Below are 16,621 nucleotides of genomic sequence, written 5' to 3'. Positions count from 1 at the left end.
GAAAAAGCCCGCTTTAATGTGAAAATATCCCTCATTGTTGGGATGTTATGCTTGTGACCCTGTATCTGGTAACTTGTTATGTTTACAGGGCTTACAGTTGATTTAGTAGCATCTCTCAGGGTCCCTTGTGTACCCTGAAAATTTCATGTTTCTATGATAATCAGTAAAGGAGATATGAGGATTTATACATGGGGATAATGACAGCAGCATGAACACATGGGATCATCTCACAGTACCAGCAGCTCCCTCTCATAGAGAAACATAGAAGGTGCGAGCACCTCATCCCCCCCACCCAAGACCACGAGAAGAGAGGGCCGGATCTGACGGCTCCGCAGGCTGCATGTCCACTAATTTAGACAATCATGTACTTGCAAGGAGAAAAAAATAATCCTTTTCTAATTATACCAATCCTAACTTCCTATGGACACTTTCTTTTCCAAACACGACAACAAACCAATATAACAGCAGGCAAAGATAATTAGTCATGATCTCTGCTGAAGGGTTGGGGCTGCTAAAATAAGCTAAATGGTGGGATTCTACAGTGGTAATGGCTTGCAAAGCTCACTTGCTGAAGTTTCTGATTTCACCTTAAAAACAGCAGATTCTAGACTGACCAACTTCAAAACTTTGAGTCACTGACCTGGGAACAAATGTGCACTAACTGTATTAAGGAGACATCCAATATTCTTCATATTCCATGGACCTCAATAGCCATCTTAGCATTGTATTGCTATGTGACAGATTTAATAAAAAAATGCCCACTCCATAAAATCTAGTAAAACATCCAGAAAACTGCATATATCTTAATTATGCTACCCCAAGTACATACAGTATAATAACAATGTTCATAACATTTAGATTAGCACTTGCCAAACATGTTACAATCTCCTTTGTTTCTCTACCTAAACTATCCAATCATACAGGCTCATAACTACATCATTTTTGGAGCTCTAAAGGAGATTTTACAGGGATTGTAGAGATGGGGAAAACAAAACTACCAGCTCCTAACATTAGCTCTGCAAAATTTGTCAGAAGCAGTACCTAATAATATATTATATATACGTACATATGTTAGGTTGTCCAGGCATGGTTTGCCTGACAGCAAAATTAAAATGATCCATTTATAAAAGTGGAACTATAGCTTTAAAAAATTGCAAGCAGGTTGTTTATGTCCGCTTGAAATTTTTTTTTTAAGTTTAGTTCACTTTGAGTTTAGCTATCTGACAAGAAGATAAGTCTACCCAACAAAAGTTCAGATAACCCAGAGATGGAATATTTCATGAGGACAGTTGTTGCCGTGTCTAAATAGGGAATTTTCTCACTGGAGAATTTTCTGTTTGGCTATAAGACAGGTAGTAAAGGGAAATCTCTATAAAATAATAATACAAGGAGTCCTTGGGTTTAGGACATCCAACATGGACGCCTCCTAGATACCTTCCCTGCTTGCTGTGTGCAGGACATGCTTGGGGGGGAGTTCTGCATGCCTTGCAGAAGAAATCTTTTGCTAAACACAGCTGAGGTTGTGAGTGATCTTATGGGGAGGAGCTCGTTCTGCAGCCTCTTGTAACTCTTTAATGACCAAAACAAACTGCAGGAGTTTTTTTTAGCATATCAAAGCACAGCTTACTCTAAAAGTTAATGAATGTCTAGGCTAAAGTTATTTTTTTTTTTTTTGCTTTGCTTGTGATTATCTCACAGTGAGGATTTTATACAGTAACTGACACCATGCTGCCTAAAAATATGTTGAGACAAACATCTGTCCTAATTGCATTTATTAAAAGAATGTACCTGCTCCAACTTACATACAAATTCAACAAGAGAACAAACCTACAGTCCATACCTTGTATGTAACACAGGGACTACCTGTAAAACGCATGGCAAAAAATAAATGGGGTTTGAACACATTTTTGCTCTATTCAAAATAAAAATAAAGGTTTTGCCTTAGATAGGAGGTAGTGGTTTATGTCAATAGATATTACTGGATCATAATAGCACATGAAGTTAATAAATAATAAAATATCATTTTTCTGCATCAGTCTATGACAGGAAATAAAGTATAGTTGCATTTTACCAAGGCTGATAATAATATAGAACATAATGTATTGAGTTCAAAATGATAGTAGATAGTTTCCTAACCTATTTCATTAAAAGCAGACCTGCTAATAAAATAAAAGTTCCACTTATATTGACTAGGCCCCCTCCCCATCCACAAATCACAAACTGTTGGTAGGTGAAAACTGTACCTGTGATGGAGAAACGTTAGAATCATATTTACCTTGCACTCCACCAGAAGTGTCTAGGCAAAGATGGCACTGCAATCCCTCCAGGTATTTCCGTGGGCTGCAGATCAGGTAATATTTTAGAAGAAATTCCTGCAATGAACTGTTTTCTTTGAATGATTTCACTTGCTTTGCCTTCCACAGGACGGTGACGTCATGCCCAGGAGTGCAGAAAACAGACGTAAGGGAAGTGTGAATTTATCTTTATCCTATACAGGTATCATTCTTACCTACATATAGCAGCTGATTTGGGGAGGGGTCCCAGCCTGTGGAAGATCAATGTTATTTTATGATTTAAAATGGGCCAGATAATGTTTTAAAGCTGCTTATTTCAGCACAAAATGATTTTCAAAAGCAATTAGCCTTTTTCCCCTTATATGAAATACTTTTTTGGGGGCTTTTTTCTCCTCAAAAATAGAAAAGTCTCATTCCCTTTTGTAATTTACAGTTCTTTAGTCATACTTTTACTCGTCATCATAAAACTATAGTTTAAGGTATGCTGCAATGCATCAATAACAATAAGGCACCAGTGGCCAGCACTGCAGGTAAAATGTAAAATGACACCTCCAACCCAAAAGAGCTTTAAACTGAAATTAACCCTATCAGAGGAAACCGACAATGTCCAGTTGTTCCTGTAAATGTCCTTTTAAAAAATATGAACCTTTATATATAAATATTTTAGAGTAAATTGATCCCTGATATTGGTATATGCGATATGCACTGGAATTAAAATTGATATTGTAAATAAATATTTTCTGGTGTAAGTGATTACATGTGATTGCAGAAATTTTCAGTCTTTCTGAAGTGTAGTGATAGCGTCCCCTTTGGCAAGTCGTTGATAGAGGTACTGTAGTTTGGCTGGAGGTGGAAGCTCAGCCCCAGGAGATGAAGGTATCTCAAAGTCTGAAGAGCTCTGGGAGTCTGCTTTCCGATTACACTCCATTTTTGTCTGGCCAAGTGCTTCAACTTGGTTTTTACTTACTCCAGAATGCATCTTTTCTTTATCTTGAATTTGGTTACAATTTGTATTACTTTCTCCAGTTTCTGGTTTGGTCTCACCAGTTGAGACAAGCTCTGAAATACTAAAAGAAGATCTACGTATAGATGCGATTTCAGCTGCTCTCTTTTCTTGTGATGATATCAGAACTGTATCGGCCTGACTGTCCCAGCCCTGACTACCTTGTTCAGAGATGTGAGTGGACTGGGAGGAATTCATGGAGGATATATGTGTAGAATCGTCATCTGAATCACTGAAAAGTTTTGGGGACTGGGAACTCTTGTCTTCCCTGGAAGATGCCACATCGTTCTCATTGTCCAAGACATCACCCCCTTCCAAAGAAGTGGATTTAAAGAAAGTGCTCCACTTGGGCATCACATCTTCTGTAGCTTTGACATGTGCCTGTATACAGAGGTCATCTGTGTTCTTTTCAGCTAACCCTGTACCATCTACAGAAAACTTGCCACTCTCACTAGGGTTATAAGCTGTAACTGGTATTGAGGTATCAGCTGCTTCTTCTTCATCATCCTCGTCGTCCTCCCCATTGGACTCCTCACAATCCACAAAATTTAGTTTTGTTGTAGTAGTAGGGACTTGGGAGGTGGTGGGATTCTCTGAAGGCTTGCCATGTTCACAACTAACAGAGACAAGGTTTTCCTCTGTTTTACATTTGTCATTCCTCAAAATCTTTTTCAAATGAGTTAATGGGTAATCATCAAACAAATCATCTTCATCTGTAAAAATGAAAAAATAAAATGTTTATATGTTAGAATAAATTTCTCCTGCTTACTTGATCCCCAACCTTGCACATTGATATCACTGGAGGATATAATTATTATTACAGAGTATTTATATAGCACCAACAAATTTTGCAGCGCCGTACAAATGTACAATCCTTACAATCTAATGTCCATACCTGTCATGTGTCTAATAAGTCTAAGGTCAATTTTGTGGGGAAGCCAATTAACCATACTCCATGTTTTTATACTATAATTCTAAATTGTCTGCTATAGCCCCCCCGTGCTAAGGAAGAAATACAAAAAGCAGCAAAAACTTGAAAGGTTTTATTCAAGGGAGATTTCAACTACCCTGACATTGACTGGAGTAATGGCACTACAGGAACAGCAAAAAGGAGGAAATTTATGAATACAAAATAATTTGATGGTACACTCTAAAGAAGCCCTTGCTAGAAATTATATTCTGCTGGACCTAGTTCCCTTCTTACAATGCTGAGCTTATAACAAACATGCATAAAAACATGAGAATCTGGGTAGCAGGGAACATAATATGATTTAATTTATTGTAAGTTGTAAACAGAAGTAAAACAGGAAAGAAAAAAACATTTAATTTTAAGAAGCAAATTTTTTATTACTAAGGGCAGCTGTGATTTGGACTGGGAGACAATATTTTCCTGAAAAAACACAGGACAGAAATGGGAATGTTTCAAGTCTGTTCTACACACACTGAAAAACATATTCCCTATGTGGCTCACAGCTGATGTTTAAAAAGCCATAAAGAACATGAAGAGGACATTCCAAAGATTTAAAAATGAAGGATTCATTTCATCATTTGAAAACTATAAAGAATATAACAAAAGATGTACAAAGGGGATAAAATGTGCAAAACTTCAAAATGAAAGACAGATTGCAAAGGAAAGTAAGGCAAACCCCCCAAAAGGTTTTAAATATATTAATAGCAAAAAGATCAGATCTGAGCATGTAGGCCCCTTCAAGGGTGTCTATGGCTTGGTAACTGGGGATAAAGACAAGGCAGATTTATTAAACACTTTTTAAGCTCTGTATACACAAAGGAAAATGGCAGAGCTCAAGTCCAAATTCATAATATCAATGTCACTGCCCTAAATAGTTCACAATGGTTTAGAATTGACATGATTGAGAAACATCTGGGAAAAATTAAGGTTGACAAAGCACCAGGACCTGATGAATTACGTCCACATGTTCTTAAAGAGCTGAGCTAAATTATTTCAAAGCCAATATTTCTAATTTTAGAGACCCTTTAGTCACGGTAGGTACCAATGGATTGGATATGGCCAATGTGGTTCCTATCTTCAAAAAGCAGTCATTACCAGGTAACTACAGACCAGTTGAACGTCCATAGTTGGAAAGGTCCTAGAGAGTTTTTATAAGGAACCACATAGAGAAGTTACTAATAGAAAATATTATTATAAGTGATAGTCAGCATGGCTTCAAAAAAGACAGAAGTTGTCAAATACATTTACTCTCTTTTTATGGGGAAGTAAGTAAACCGGAAGACAGTGGAGTAGCAGTTGATCTATTGTACTTGGACTTTGCTAAAGCATTTGACACTGTACCCCACAGATGTTTAATATGCATGTTAGGGTCAATCAGTGCTGAAAAGTCAATCTGTAAATGGAAAGAAAACTGGTTTCAAGACCCCATCAGAGAGTAGTGGTTAATGATTTAGACTTTGAATGGTCTTAGGGTATTTGTGGTGTACCCCAGGGTTCAGTGTTGGGACCTTTACTGTTTAACCTCTTTTTAAATTATATAAAGTTTAGGATTAAAACTACCATTTCTATGTTTGCAAACAACATCAAACTATGTAACGGAATTAAGTACATACAGGATGTCTATAATCTACAAGCAGACCTGGATGTACTGTTTGATTGGGCAGCCAAGTGGCAAATGACATTTAATATAGAAAAATGTAAAGTTATGCACTTGGGGGCTAACAACATGCTTGCTTTATACTGTCTAGGGGGAAGTCAGGAACGGAAAAGGATCTGGGGGTTCTGGTACATCAAAGATTTGACATGTGTTCTGTATCTGTAGCACATACTACAGATCCTCTAGGGCTGCGGGAGTAATCAGGAGAGTGGAGCTGTCAGCATAGCAGAGCTCCGCTGATTGCTCTGCTCCCTGATTGGCTGAGGAAAGGGAAATCCTGATGATGCTTGAGCTGTTTCCCATTTCTCAGCCAATCACGGAGCACTGGAGATGAATGGGTGAAAGATGAAAGGTTTAATTACACGAACACACACACATTTAACAAAATAATTTACCATTAAAGCCTCGTCCAATTTTTTACAAACATTTTAACCCTTTCAGGGAATGAGTGAGGGGTTTTATGTACCCCTGTACTCATTCCCTGAAAGGGTAAAAGTAAAACTTTGCCAAACGCTTATGTACAATCACGGCAATTCGCGGTAAAACGCGTCATAGGCGTTCATAAAAGTTTTAGTTTTTTAAAGTCAGGCGTTAAAATGCTTGTAAAAGTGCATAAAAACACATATAAACGTGATGTGAACTTTTATATGGGTTTTTAAAATGGTTCATTTAACCCAGCCATAGATTGCTTTAAGAAAAAGCTGGATGCTTTCTAGAAGCACAGAAAGTAACTGGGTATGAAGTATTAAAGTAAAGCTGGCAGTGACTGTTGATCCAGGGAACATCTGATTGCCTCATAGAATCCGGGAGGAATTTTTTTCCCCTGTTGAAGCAAATTGTACTGGGGTTTTACATCTTTGATATGTTTATTTCCCTAGTGGTTGAACTTGATGGACTTATGTCTTTTTTAAACCTGGCCTACTATGTATGTCTAGGTCTCAGAACATCTTGTGGTTGCTTATTATAACATTACAACAATCTATAATAGTGGTCTCCAACTGGTGGTTCGCGAGAACATTTTAGTTATCCGCGGGTCTGGCTGGTTCGACCCCGAGCGGTCAGGAGAAGGACCCCGCTGGGGGGGCGCACTGACCAGAGTAGCGGACCACAACTCCGGGAGACATTGCAGGCTTAGGGAAGACTCAGATCTGTCATGGGAGAGTGGGTGGATTCTGGCATCATGACATCACTAAAGGGGAAGTTTCTTCGCCTTTGAGGGACACCCATCTTCCCGTGCATGCGCGGTCTGGAGCCTGTAAATTTAGAGGTTTGTTGGCCCAAAAAGGTTGGCGACCACTGTTCTACAAACTTCCCAATCGAACCAATCTGGCTTAGTTCCGGAGATAAGTTGTCAGCAAATAAGATGGCACTGATGCATATATTCTTCCCCATTAGTTTTTGTGGTGAAAAAAAAGTATGATTTTTTATTACCATGCCAGATATGTTGTAAATAGCACCCCCACACTTCCCATTTCTCTTACTATAATCTCTACAACCCCTTAACATCACATAGGGCCTGAAAGACCAGTCTGAAAATCCCAGTAGTTGTTTTCACCAAGTCTTTCAAGCAGTAGATTAAGAAAATATAGCTGAAGGTAAAGTATAACTGCTTGCAAGTGAGATCTCTTATTTCTCAGTCTGTACCGTACCACTATTTTATTACCACTGCACTGATAAATAGCTTTAAAAAATCATAGGTAGACTAAATAAGAAGATGTCAATCGATATTTCATATAGGTACTAAATCTTAGTAACACAAAACCAACGCAGCACTTTACTAAGCCAAGTGGTACAAGACTTTGAGAAGGTCCAATATCAACATATGGTAAGTGTAAAACCCAATGTCTCTACCCTCATAAAATCAACCATCTGCCTCATGGTATATTATACATTACTGCACATAAAACAATCATTATGTGTGCATAAAATGTAAATCTTCTCACCTTCCTCCATCAATTGCACATTTCTTGTTCGTTTCAGACTGCCCAAAGGTTTATATTTAATTACTGAGCTTTTGGAATATGATCTACAAAGTGGCTTTAAGCTGTAAGGCGAAACATCACCCATGTTAAAGGATTTTACGTAACATGTTACAGTTGAGCTTACAATAATATTTACATTTGATATAACATAATAACATAATATTTACATTTGATATAACATTAATGAGAACATTAGTCAAGAAACTCAGAAGGTTTATTATTAACTTTGCTATTCATCCATGTTCTAACTTTGCTATTCATCCAAGGGTTTTTACAGCATATATAGACAATTCCTAGGGACATAGGTTACTAAATCCATACCAGAAAATATATTAGAATAAAAAAAGAATATGTTTTAATCTGAAAAGCAGGAAAATGACCCCTTTCAATTATGTATTCCTAAATTGGACTGGCTATGATATTGAGGTAGGTAAGCAGCTGAGTGGGGGATTTTTGTACAGAATAGTTCTGCAGGGACATCATTTGTTTTGTCATAAGTTTAAACAAATCCTCCCATATACACTAAAAAGTATACTACACCTCTGTGCAAATTTATTAATTTAATAAACTTTAAATTTCATAACAATTGCCAGCAATTACCAACAATACTGACCTACTTCACTCTGATTTTGGTATTTACTTGTAACAGGAATACAGATTAAAAAGTATCACAGATAGCTAGTACTATAATAATAACACTATAAAATAAAATAAAATAAAAAGCAAAGGCAACCCCCAAATTTGTTGATCAAACAGGGCAACAACTAAACTTTCTGCTTTAAAGTTTAACTTTTGAATATTGGCTGCTGATGTAGGTGGATCTGAAATGGAGATAAAAGGCACTGCTAAAACTTATATTGACTTTACATACAACAGGTATTGTTTTACCCTTTTCACTAGTATTTGTAAGGATAAAATAGCTTTTACTCACATATCTTCTATATATGAAAGTGTTCTTCCGACTGGAATCACATTTGGATAAACATTCATTGGCTGAATATAACGGAGGAAATCTTCAATCTACAGAAACCAAATAAATCATGGACTGAATTGAATAAAAACAGACAAAATAACGCAAACATTGATCACAGCAAAATGGTTTGAAGACTCTTGATATATTCCAATGTTATCTGAATAAACTGCATGCCAGAAAAGGGAAAGGTATTGTTTGGAGAATGGTGGAACTTACCTCACTGTATGAGGAGTGGAAGGAAAAGCATGCCCGGTATGAACTGTCTCCGGTTCTGAAGGGGAAGGGAAATAGATTATAGACAGTTTTGATTAGAAATGGTAGGTAGTATGAAACTATAAGAATCCTAGTCTGATTTTGTGGCTATTTAGGGGTTTAATAGGGAAAATTGCCCCCACTTTCTGTACAAGTTACAACAATTGTACCAGGCAGGAAGAAAATCTACAGTAAAGACAAAAAGATAGCAAAAAATGTTGATATTGTTTCTACTCTTCTGTGATAGTTACATTCACTTTCCTCCTGGTAAAAAACATTATTATTGGAACAGTATGTGGGGGGAAAACTTTAAACTGGAGCCCCAGATAGGGTAGACAAAACCCAAACAGGCATCAGTTTACTTTCCTTTTTAATTTGCACCCCTTAACCCTAAAACCCCTTCACCCTAACACAATGGGCCCGATTTATTAAAACTCTCATAGACTGAAGAGGATACACTTTCATCAGTAAAGCTGGGTGATCCAGAAAACCTGGTCCAGGATTGAAAACATTTGCTAGCAAATGATTTAAAGAAATCCACTCCAGGTTAGCCATATCACCCACAGCTTCACTGATAAAAGTGTATCCTCCTCCAGTCTGTAAGAGCTTTAATTATCAGGCCCTATGTATCTGGTGCTTGAAGTTTTTCTGTATCCAAGGCTACCCATCTGCCCTGAATGAGTCTTCAATAGTAATAGGAAAAGGGACAGATACAGAATGACATGCAATACATTTAAAGTATAACTCCAACTTTACATTTTTGACACATTAAGGAATATGATGCTAAACACTAAGAATAATTATAAACCCTAATATTAAATGTATAATAATAAATTAAATGCATGAACATTGTTTACTGGAGATTCATTCTCTTTAAATGTTCAGCTACATTTTTTTTTTTTTACAGACACATAAAATGGGATCAAGTTTATATTATAATGAGACACACCTTACAATCACATTGGTTTTTCTCGACCTCTCACCAAACCACATAGTTGATGGTTTAATGGTGATCACACGTAATGGAACTCCATCATCTGAAAACATTCCACAGGGTAATCTATTACCTCGCATAAACTCTTCATTCTTATTTAAAAGAGAAAAGAGTAAATATAGGAAAAAAGTATCTGTTATTTCTAAAATTACTCTAATGTTAAAAAAGTGTAGCAGTGGGTTGATCTACCTTGGGCCATCTGTTTAATTTGTGAATCCTCAAGAAGTTTATTTGTTAAGTAAGACTTACAATTCTGAAAAGTAGCTTACTATAAAAAGTGTTGAGTTGCAGAAATGTTTCTTTTAGCATTCCCATGGGTTTCCCTGTAAGCCAGAGCTCTGAGCAGCTGCCCATTCTGCCCCCCAATCTGCTGCTTCAACCCCTCATCTTCCCCAATACATAGTGGTTAGGCATTGTACACATGTGCTGAATGTCCAAAATGCAAACAAGGCTCTAACAATGAAGTGGTAGGACTCTAATATGACATGCTAAAAAAGCTTTTGCATCACATTTATTACTTTCTGCACAACGCAGTGTTCCAGGTCATACCTGGCAGGTGGGGTAACACAGAATCTCCATACATTTTTAGTATTTCTTTAATAGACAGCAGTAAATGAACTAAGGAATAGTTCACAAAGACTTTGAAAATGACTTTTATTTTTATAGACAGAAATTAGTGATGAATATCCTTCAGCTTCTGTAGCTTTTGAAGCTTGCTGCCCACCAAGCTATTAGTATTTTAATTTTGTACAGGCAAAAAAGTATTTTAAAGCAAATACATGTGATGGGAAACACAGTTACCTGTGGATGCCGACATGCGTGAATTTGTGTCCTGTAATTTGTTGTTACATGGCAAAGAATTTCAGGCATGTTCTTAAACATGTCCAGTTTGTTTACATGTACCTGAAGATGCAAAAAATGTATATTATTAATAATAATAATAATAATAATAATAATACTAATAATAATAAGGTTTTCATTTATCCAGCACATTATATAGCTAGTAGTAGTTCTATTTAAATTGTACTCGTTTTATAATGTTGGAGACGTTTCATAGCTTATCCAAGCCACTTCTTCTGTTTTAATGAGTGTCAGGAGCGTATCCCAGCATCAAACAATATGAGAAATTATTTAAACTGAAAAAGTGTTTTGGGTAGGTCATTTTTTTGTCTGTAGTAAACAACAAAAGTGGCAATTTTGGTGATTTTGAGTTCTAAATCATGCCCAAATACAGACCAAGGAGTCATTGAATATAATCACACAAACAACAGTCTTAATTTTTATTCTATAGTTATCTATACCAATAATAGTAAAATACTGGCTGTTTGCCATTGGCCCTAGTAGCTCCTATTGGATTACCTGTAGGTAACGGAGCTGAGCCCTTTGTACCTATACAATACAATGTAAAAAATGCAATAAACAAAGACAACTATCTATTTGGTAATATCCAACATTCTGTCATAAATTCCATTTCCAGACAGTAATAATGTGGTTTATTAACAAATAAAAAAAATATGTTCTTAAACATAGCTATTGTAAGTGCCCGAGTCTGATTTGGTATCTTTCTATTGTCACCCCCTGTACAGCAGCAGTCCGCCCAAGAGAAGCATCAGTGGCAGCCAATTAGGAGTGCCACAGTTCAACTGCATATCTTTCTGTGTGGCAGCTTGCTTGCTTTTAAATAATATGGCCAGCTTGCTGAGTTTTTTCTTTGTTATAAAAAGTTAAGATTTTGTATAAACAAAGGTTTTTATTTAACTCCAATGACTGAAGGGCTCATCCATGGTTGTGCTGCTGCTTGTGCAGAATGAAGGCCCTATTGCTTCAGGTTGTTACTAAAGTGCTATCATACCATACTATATCATCCAATCAGAAACACACCTAAAAACCCAATATTCTGTAACCTCACAAAGGATGTAGATATTTCCCATACTTCTTCTTGATGGCATAGCTTTTAGGTATTTATTTACAAGGCAATGCTAGTTTACCGGGATTTAAATATTACCATTTGATACAAATGTATCTGTAAGTGATTAAATAGGATGAGACTTTTACCTTTGCTCCAAATTCCTCACTTAGGTTTGTGAATAAATACTCATATCCATAAGCTGCTTTGCAGTTAAACCAAACAACATGATGAGGACTCAGTGTTATCCAGCTGCGTACCAACTCTACAATCCCAAATAAGCATTCCTCCTACAGAAGGCAAAGTGAACAATATGAAATATAATGTAACATTACAAACAAAATAAAAAAATACTCAAAAATGGACTTACCCTGCTAGGAATCTGGAAAAATTTAGGATCACAGAATGTTGTATCCAAATAAATGCTATCAATTTCTTTTACCCTAAAAGAAGTATTAGAATGATTTAGATCAACAGTACCAAAAGGCATTCGGACGACCCACAACTATTGTGCCCATACACAAAGCATCACTGTCCTGTTTTAGCGACATGTCTTAGGAGGAAGACATTTTATCATGTGTTTGCATGTAGCCACTGCAACCTGCTTATTTCTTCACTGTACACACACACTTCACCTCTACCACTGTACCTGCGCTCACTTCTCCACTCTACCCATACATTTTCTCATGTGCAACTGTACCCACACATTTTCTACTGTGACATTACCTGTTAGCTTCACAGTACCCACACACTTCTCTGTTGCTACTGTACCTGCTCACTTCCCCACTTCCATAGTACTTGCAAACTTCTCCACTGTATCAATGTACTTTTGCACAGCCCTATCCCACAACACTGTGACTTACACAGCAAACAGATGTGGTCATACTCTGCTCACACTCACGTGATTCTCTCAGCCTATTCTTAACTACCTGATTGCTGTCATTCATGACCCTTCCTGTTCCCATCTGCAGGCCAGTGAACAAGGCATTAAAAAGGAAACCAAGTCAGATTCAGGTACTTACACGAGTTGCATCATATGAAATGCACTTACTGATTTATAATACAGATTAACTTAAATTTGTGTTTTACATCTGCCTGAAGATTAGCTTTAATTATTGTTTTCATTCTCCTTATAGAGTACGAAATGGTCTTTTTTATCATATATGAACCAAAAACATTTTTTCATATAAAGAAAGAGAAAAAAAGAAAAAGAGTGTGAGAGTTACAAAACACACATGTCAATGCGGTTTGAATATTTTACAGTTGACACCGCAAATGTTAACGTCAATTTTTCAAACAGATGAAAGATCCGCTTGAGCCCAGATAGTTTTGGTCAAAGTGTCTGGTAAACATTACAGAACAGCATTCCCCCACCATTGTAACATATTGATTCATAACTATCCCACAGACCTGACACCATGTGCACTACATGTATGCATCCTCCAGATTGTAAACCGCAACATGAATGTATAGAAACATAAATATATTGTACTCTACGCACCTGTTTCCTGAATGTAAAAGCTCCATACGCGCCACTTCTCCTTTTGCCAGTCTGAAATCTCCAGTATATAACACGGTGCCATTTTGTCCTTGGAACAAAAACCTAAAATGAATCGAAAAATGTCAAATATCATCATGAGTCCAGGATCATCTTTCAATAGTAGAAGAAAGGGAACAATAACTCATGATAAATTAACAAATACAAGGCCTTGTCACAATCGTTTAAATGTAAAACTGACCAAACCCAAAACATTTCTAACAATTTACAAATGTAATCCAACAAAATGCAAACAAGAAGTTCCCTAGAGTGTATTTACAATGTACATATGCCACATCCCTCATATACTCACATTTTTATTTCTCTAACCCAAATAAATGTATATATGTTTGTTCATCCTGTAGTAGTGAAAATGCAGGACAACCTCTTGGTTTTTGTGATACTTGCTCCTTGTGCTTCTCTACTTGTCTCCCTGCCCAACATGTGAGGGACTATGGCTTCATGGCTTTTAATGTAAGTTTTTGTATTGTATTATTTTGATATGTGTGTGTGTAAATATATATATATTTTAAAATTAATGTAACATTTTTTTAATTATAGAAATTTTCCTTGTGAAGAAGTGGACGAGATCCACAAAACACGTTAAGGATGTAGCATGCATTTGTCTCTGCATGTTTTGAAACATTGCAATGTTTTTTAACAAATTTTGAAAATGTTTAGAAAAATTGTATTTGCTTCTATATTTTTGGGTATAAATTATGTAAATTAAAGGCAGTGTAAGTTGTTTTAAACATATGTATATTATTGCTTTAAAAGTCCCAATTTTGGTTAGAGAAATAAAAGTTAAGCAAAAAAAATGAATAAAATAAAAATGAATGTGGTTTTAAAAAGACACAAGCATACACTAACATATAGCATAATGGTCTTTTGCATTAAAAAATATAGGTATGTCCGGTTTTGTTGTTTACTAAAAGGACAATGTCTAAAGCAGACACGCCACCAACCCCTGCAATGGTACAAAAAAATCTGGCATACCACTGTAAAAGTACTTACCATAAAAAGTAGCAGTAACATCATCAATCTGCCATACTTAAAATGTGCAAAGAGCAAGGCATTGCTGTAGAAGGGACCCAGCAGGGACCCTACCTAATACAGGCTGCCAGCAGATAGCTATATAAAGGGACTGATACAAGATACGCTGCATGAGCAGAGAGAGTAGTCACTGGTTTTATTAAGCTTCTGCACAAAAACAAAGTTTCACACTGAATTGTTGTACATATCATTAATTACCTAGCGCAGTGGTGCCCACACTTTTTTGGCTTGCGAGCTACTTTTAAAATGATTAAGTCAAAATGATCTACCAACAATAAAAATGCCAAACATATATTTATTTATATATATATATATATATATATATATATATATATATGCACCGAGTATGACACAGAAGTGACTGAAGCTAATGAGACATTGAATGGCAGAATATTGCACAGACATTGCACTACACGACTATAGGGACAGGAAAGCTACAGCTCACCTGTCATAGGAGAATGATGTGTCATACTCTAATCTGTACAAAAGTATCCTGGTAATTGAACCCTGACCCTGAGCCTGAACTGACTTGGCTCCAAGCTCCTCTCTGCCTCCCTTCCAACTCCTCACTGTTACAAGGTCTTCACACACACGCACCAAAAGACATCCCCAGCATCCCTATAGATGTACAGCAGGGAGGGGTAAGGCAGGGGTCCTAGGCAGGGCAAGTAGATTGCGATCGACATTTTGGGCACCACTGACCTAGCTTTTCAACATTTTACATCAGGTGGTGCTGAACCACTCACTACCACCCGCATCATTCCTTGTGAGTGGTTGTGCATGAGATGTCATGCAGCTTCCCATCTGCAACTATGATTCATGATGTGAGAAAGCAGTAACCACACAACAAACTCACCACTCATCTAAACTAGCTCTACCATTTTTTTTTTTTTTAGACAAAATATAGTTACCCTCCTCAACTAGAAGAAATTGACAACCCAATGTGAGTGCCACAGCTCTGTCTCTTTGTTTGCATCCAGCAGCACCTGCACAGTCAAGCCTCATCAACTTCTATGGAGCAGGTAGACAGGTGTATCTGATTGCTTTTACAAGGTCTATTGGGCTTTACGGTATTGGAAATTAATAATGATAAGGAACAGTGGTTTCCAGGGAACACTGAGATGTCAGTATGGTGTGCAGTGGATTATTTTAGGTCTGTAGAAGGGGGGGGAAGAAGGATAATTGTATTTTCAAACATTATTTTAAAAATGTATTACAGTTTGCGGCATACGGTGTATTGATACCATAGAACACCAACACAGCACTGGACACAGGAACCGGCGCCATCACAGCTGATACCAGTGCTGTGGCAGTAGAAGAAAAAGCAGTACTGGGTCTCCAGGTAGTAACATTAGAAGTGGCTGAATTATACAAGTAGAGGGGAAATTATTTTATCAAAAAATGCTGCCCTTAGCTAAAAAGATTTGTGATTACTCAAAATAAATCTAGGATTAGCCAAGTAGTACATTAGAAACATAAGGAATAGTAAAAAGTATTACTGAATAGGTTACATTACTGATCCTGGACAGTGACCAGCTGGTAAAAGTGTAATCAAAACATCTTCTTTCTAGAAAAAAAAACAAATAGAGATGACCAAACTAATACTTCTACCTTTTAAAAAATTCAAAGCCCAAATATTAAATCAGATATAGGTTCAGCTGACTAGATAACAAAGATATTTGGTCTAAAGACACCAGTGATTCTTCAACACTGCAGTATATTTTTAAAAGAAAGCTTGTAGTAATGAGGAATCACGATACCTAAATAATTTTACCAAAGATTGGCAGAATAAAATGAACAGCCATGAATGTTATAATACTCACTGCTTTTTTACTTTAATTTTAATATACTAGATCTGAACTTACTATTTTACACAAATCCTGCTGGGGTCCCCTGGCTGTTCTGCATTTCATTAGTGAAGCACATCAACAAATTAAATCATGTGGGCAAAACATCATAAAACACAGGTGTTCTATCACTTCAATTCAGTAAATGAATCT

At 36.7% G+C, this 16,621-nt stretch overlaps 1 protein-coding gene across 2 annotated transcripts; it reads right to left on the bottom strand.

Annotated features, from left to right (window-relative positions):
* Window positions 1-1,755: 1,755 nt before the first annotated feature.
* Window positions 1,756-16,358, bottom strand: DCLRE1C (DNA cross-link repair 1C). 2 transcript variants are annotated; one of them, XM_072401751.1, is made up of 10 exons: window positions 16,133-16,358; window positions 13,533-13,634; window positions 12,402-12,474; window positions 12,181-12,321; window positions 10,927-11,028; window positions 10,081-10,217; window positions 9,096-9,150; window positions 8,838-8,926; window positions 7,868-7,968; window positions 1,756-4,010 (listed from the first exon to the last, which is right to left on the bottom strand). In XM_072401751.1, coding segments are annotated over exons 1-10 (1,743 nt in total). In that variant the 5' UTR covers window positions 16,135-16,358; the 3' UTR covers window positions 1,756-3,069. The 2 variants fall into 2 exon arrangements, with proteins under 2 accessions (XP_072257852.1, XP_072257853.1); XM_072401752.1 differs by having other exon boundaries at window positions 16,121-16,357.
* Between the last annotated feature and the right edge of the window lie 263 nt (window positions 16,359-16,621).

The sequence above is a fragment of the Pyxicephalus adspersus genome, chromosome 2, assembly GCF_032062135.1.
Source record: "Pyxicephalus adspersus chromosome 2, UCB_Pads_2.0, whole genome shotgun sequence".
NCBI classification, from domain to species: Eukaryota; Metazoa; Chordata; class Amphibia; order Anura; family Pyxicephalidae; genus Pyxicephalus; species Pyxicephalus adspersus.
The sequence above is the reverse complement of the archived record's forward strand: the minus strand, read 5'-3'. Positions and strand labels throughout refer to the sequence as shown.

Coding starts and splice junctions, on each gene's coding strand:
- DCLRE1C (XM_072401751.1), bottom strand. Junction 12,475..13,532: donor CTTTTACATTCAGGAAACAG/GTGCGTAGAGTA, acceptor TACTTCTTTTAG/GGTAAAAGAAATTGATAGCA. Junction 4,011..7,867: donor TGTGCAATTGATGGAGGAAG/GTGAGAAGATTT, acceptor TCATTTTTACAG/ATGAAGATGATTTGTTTGAT.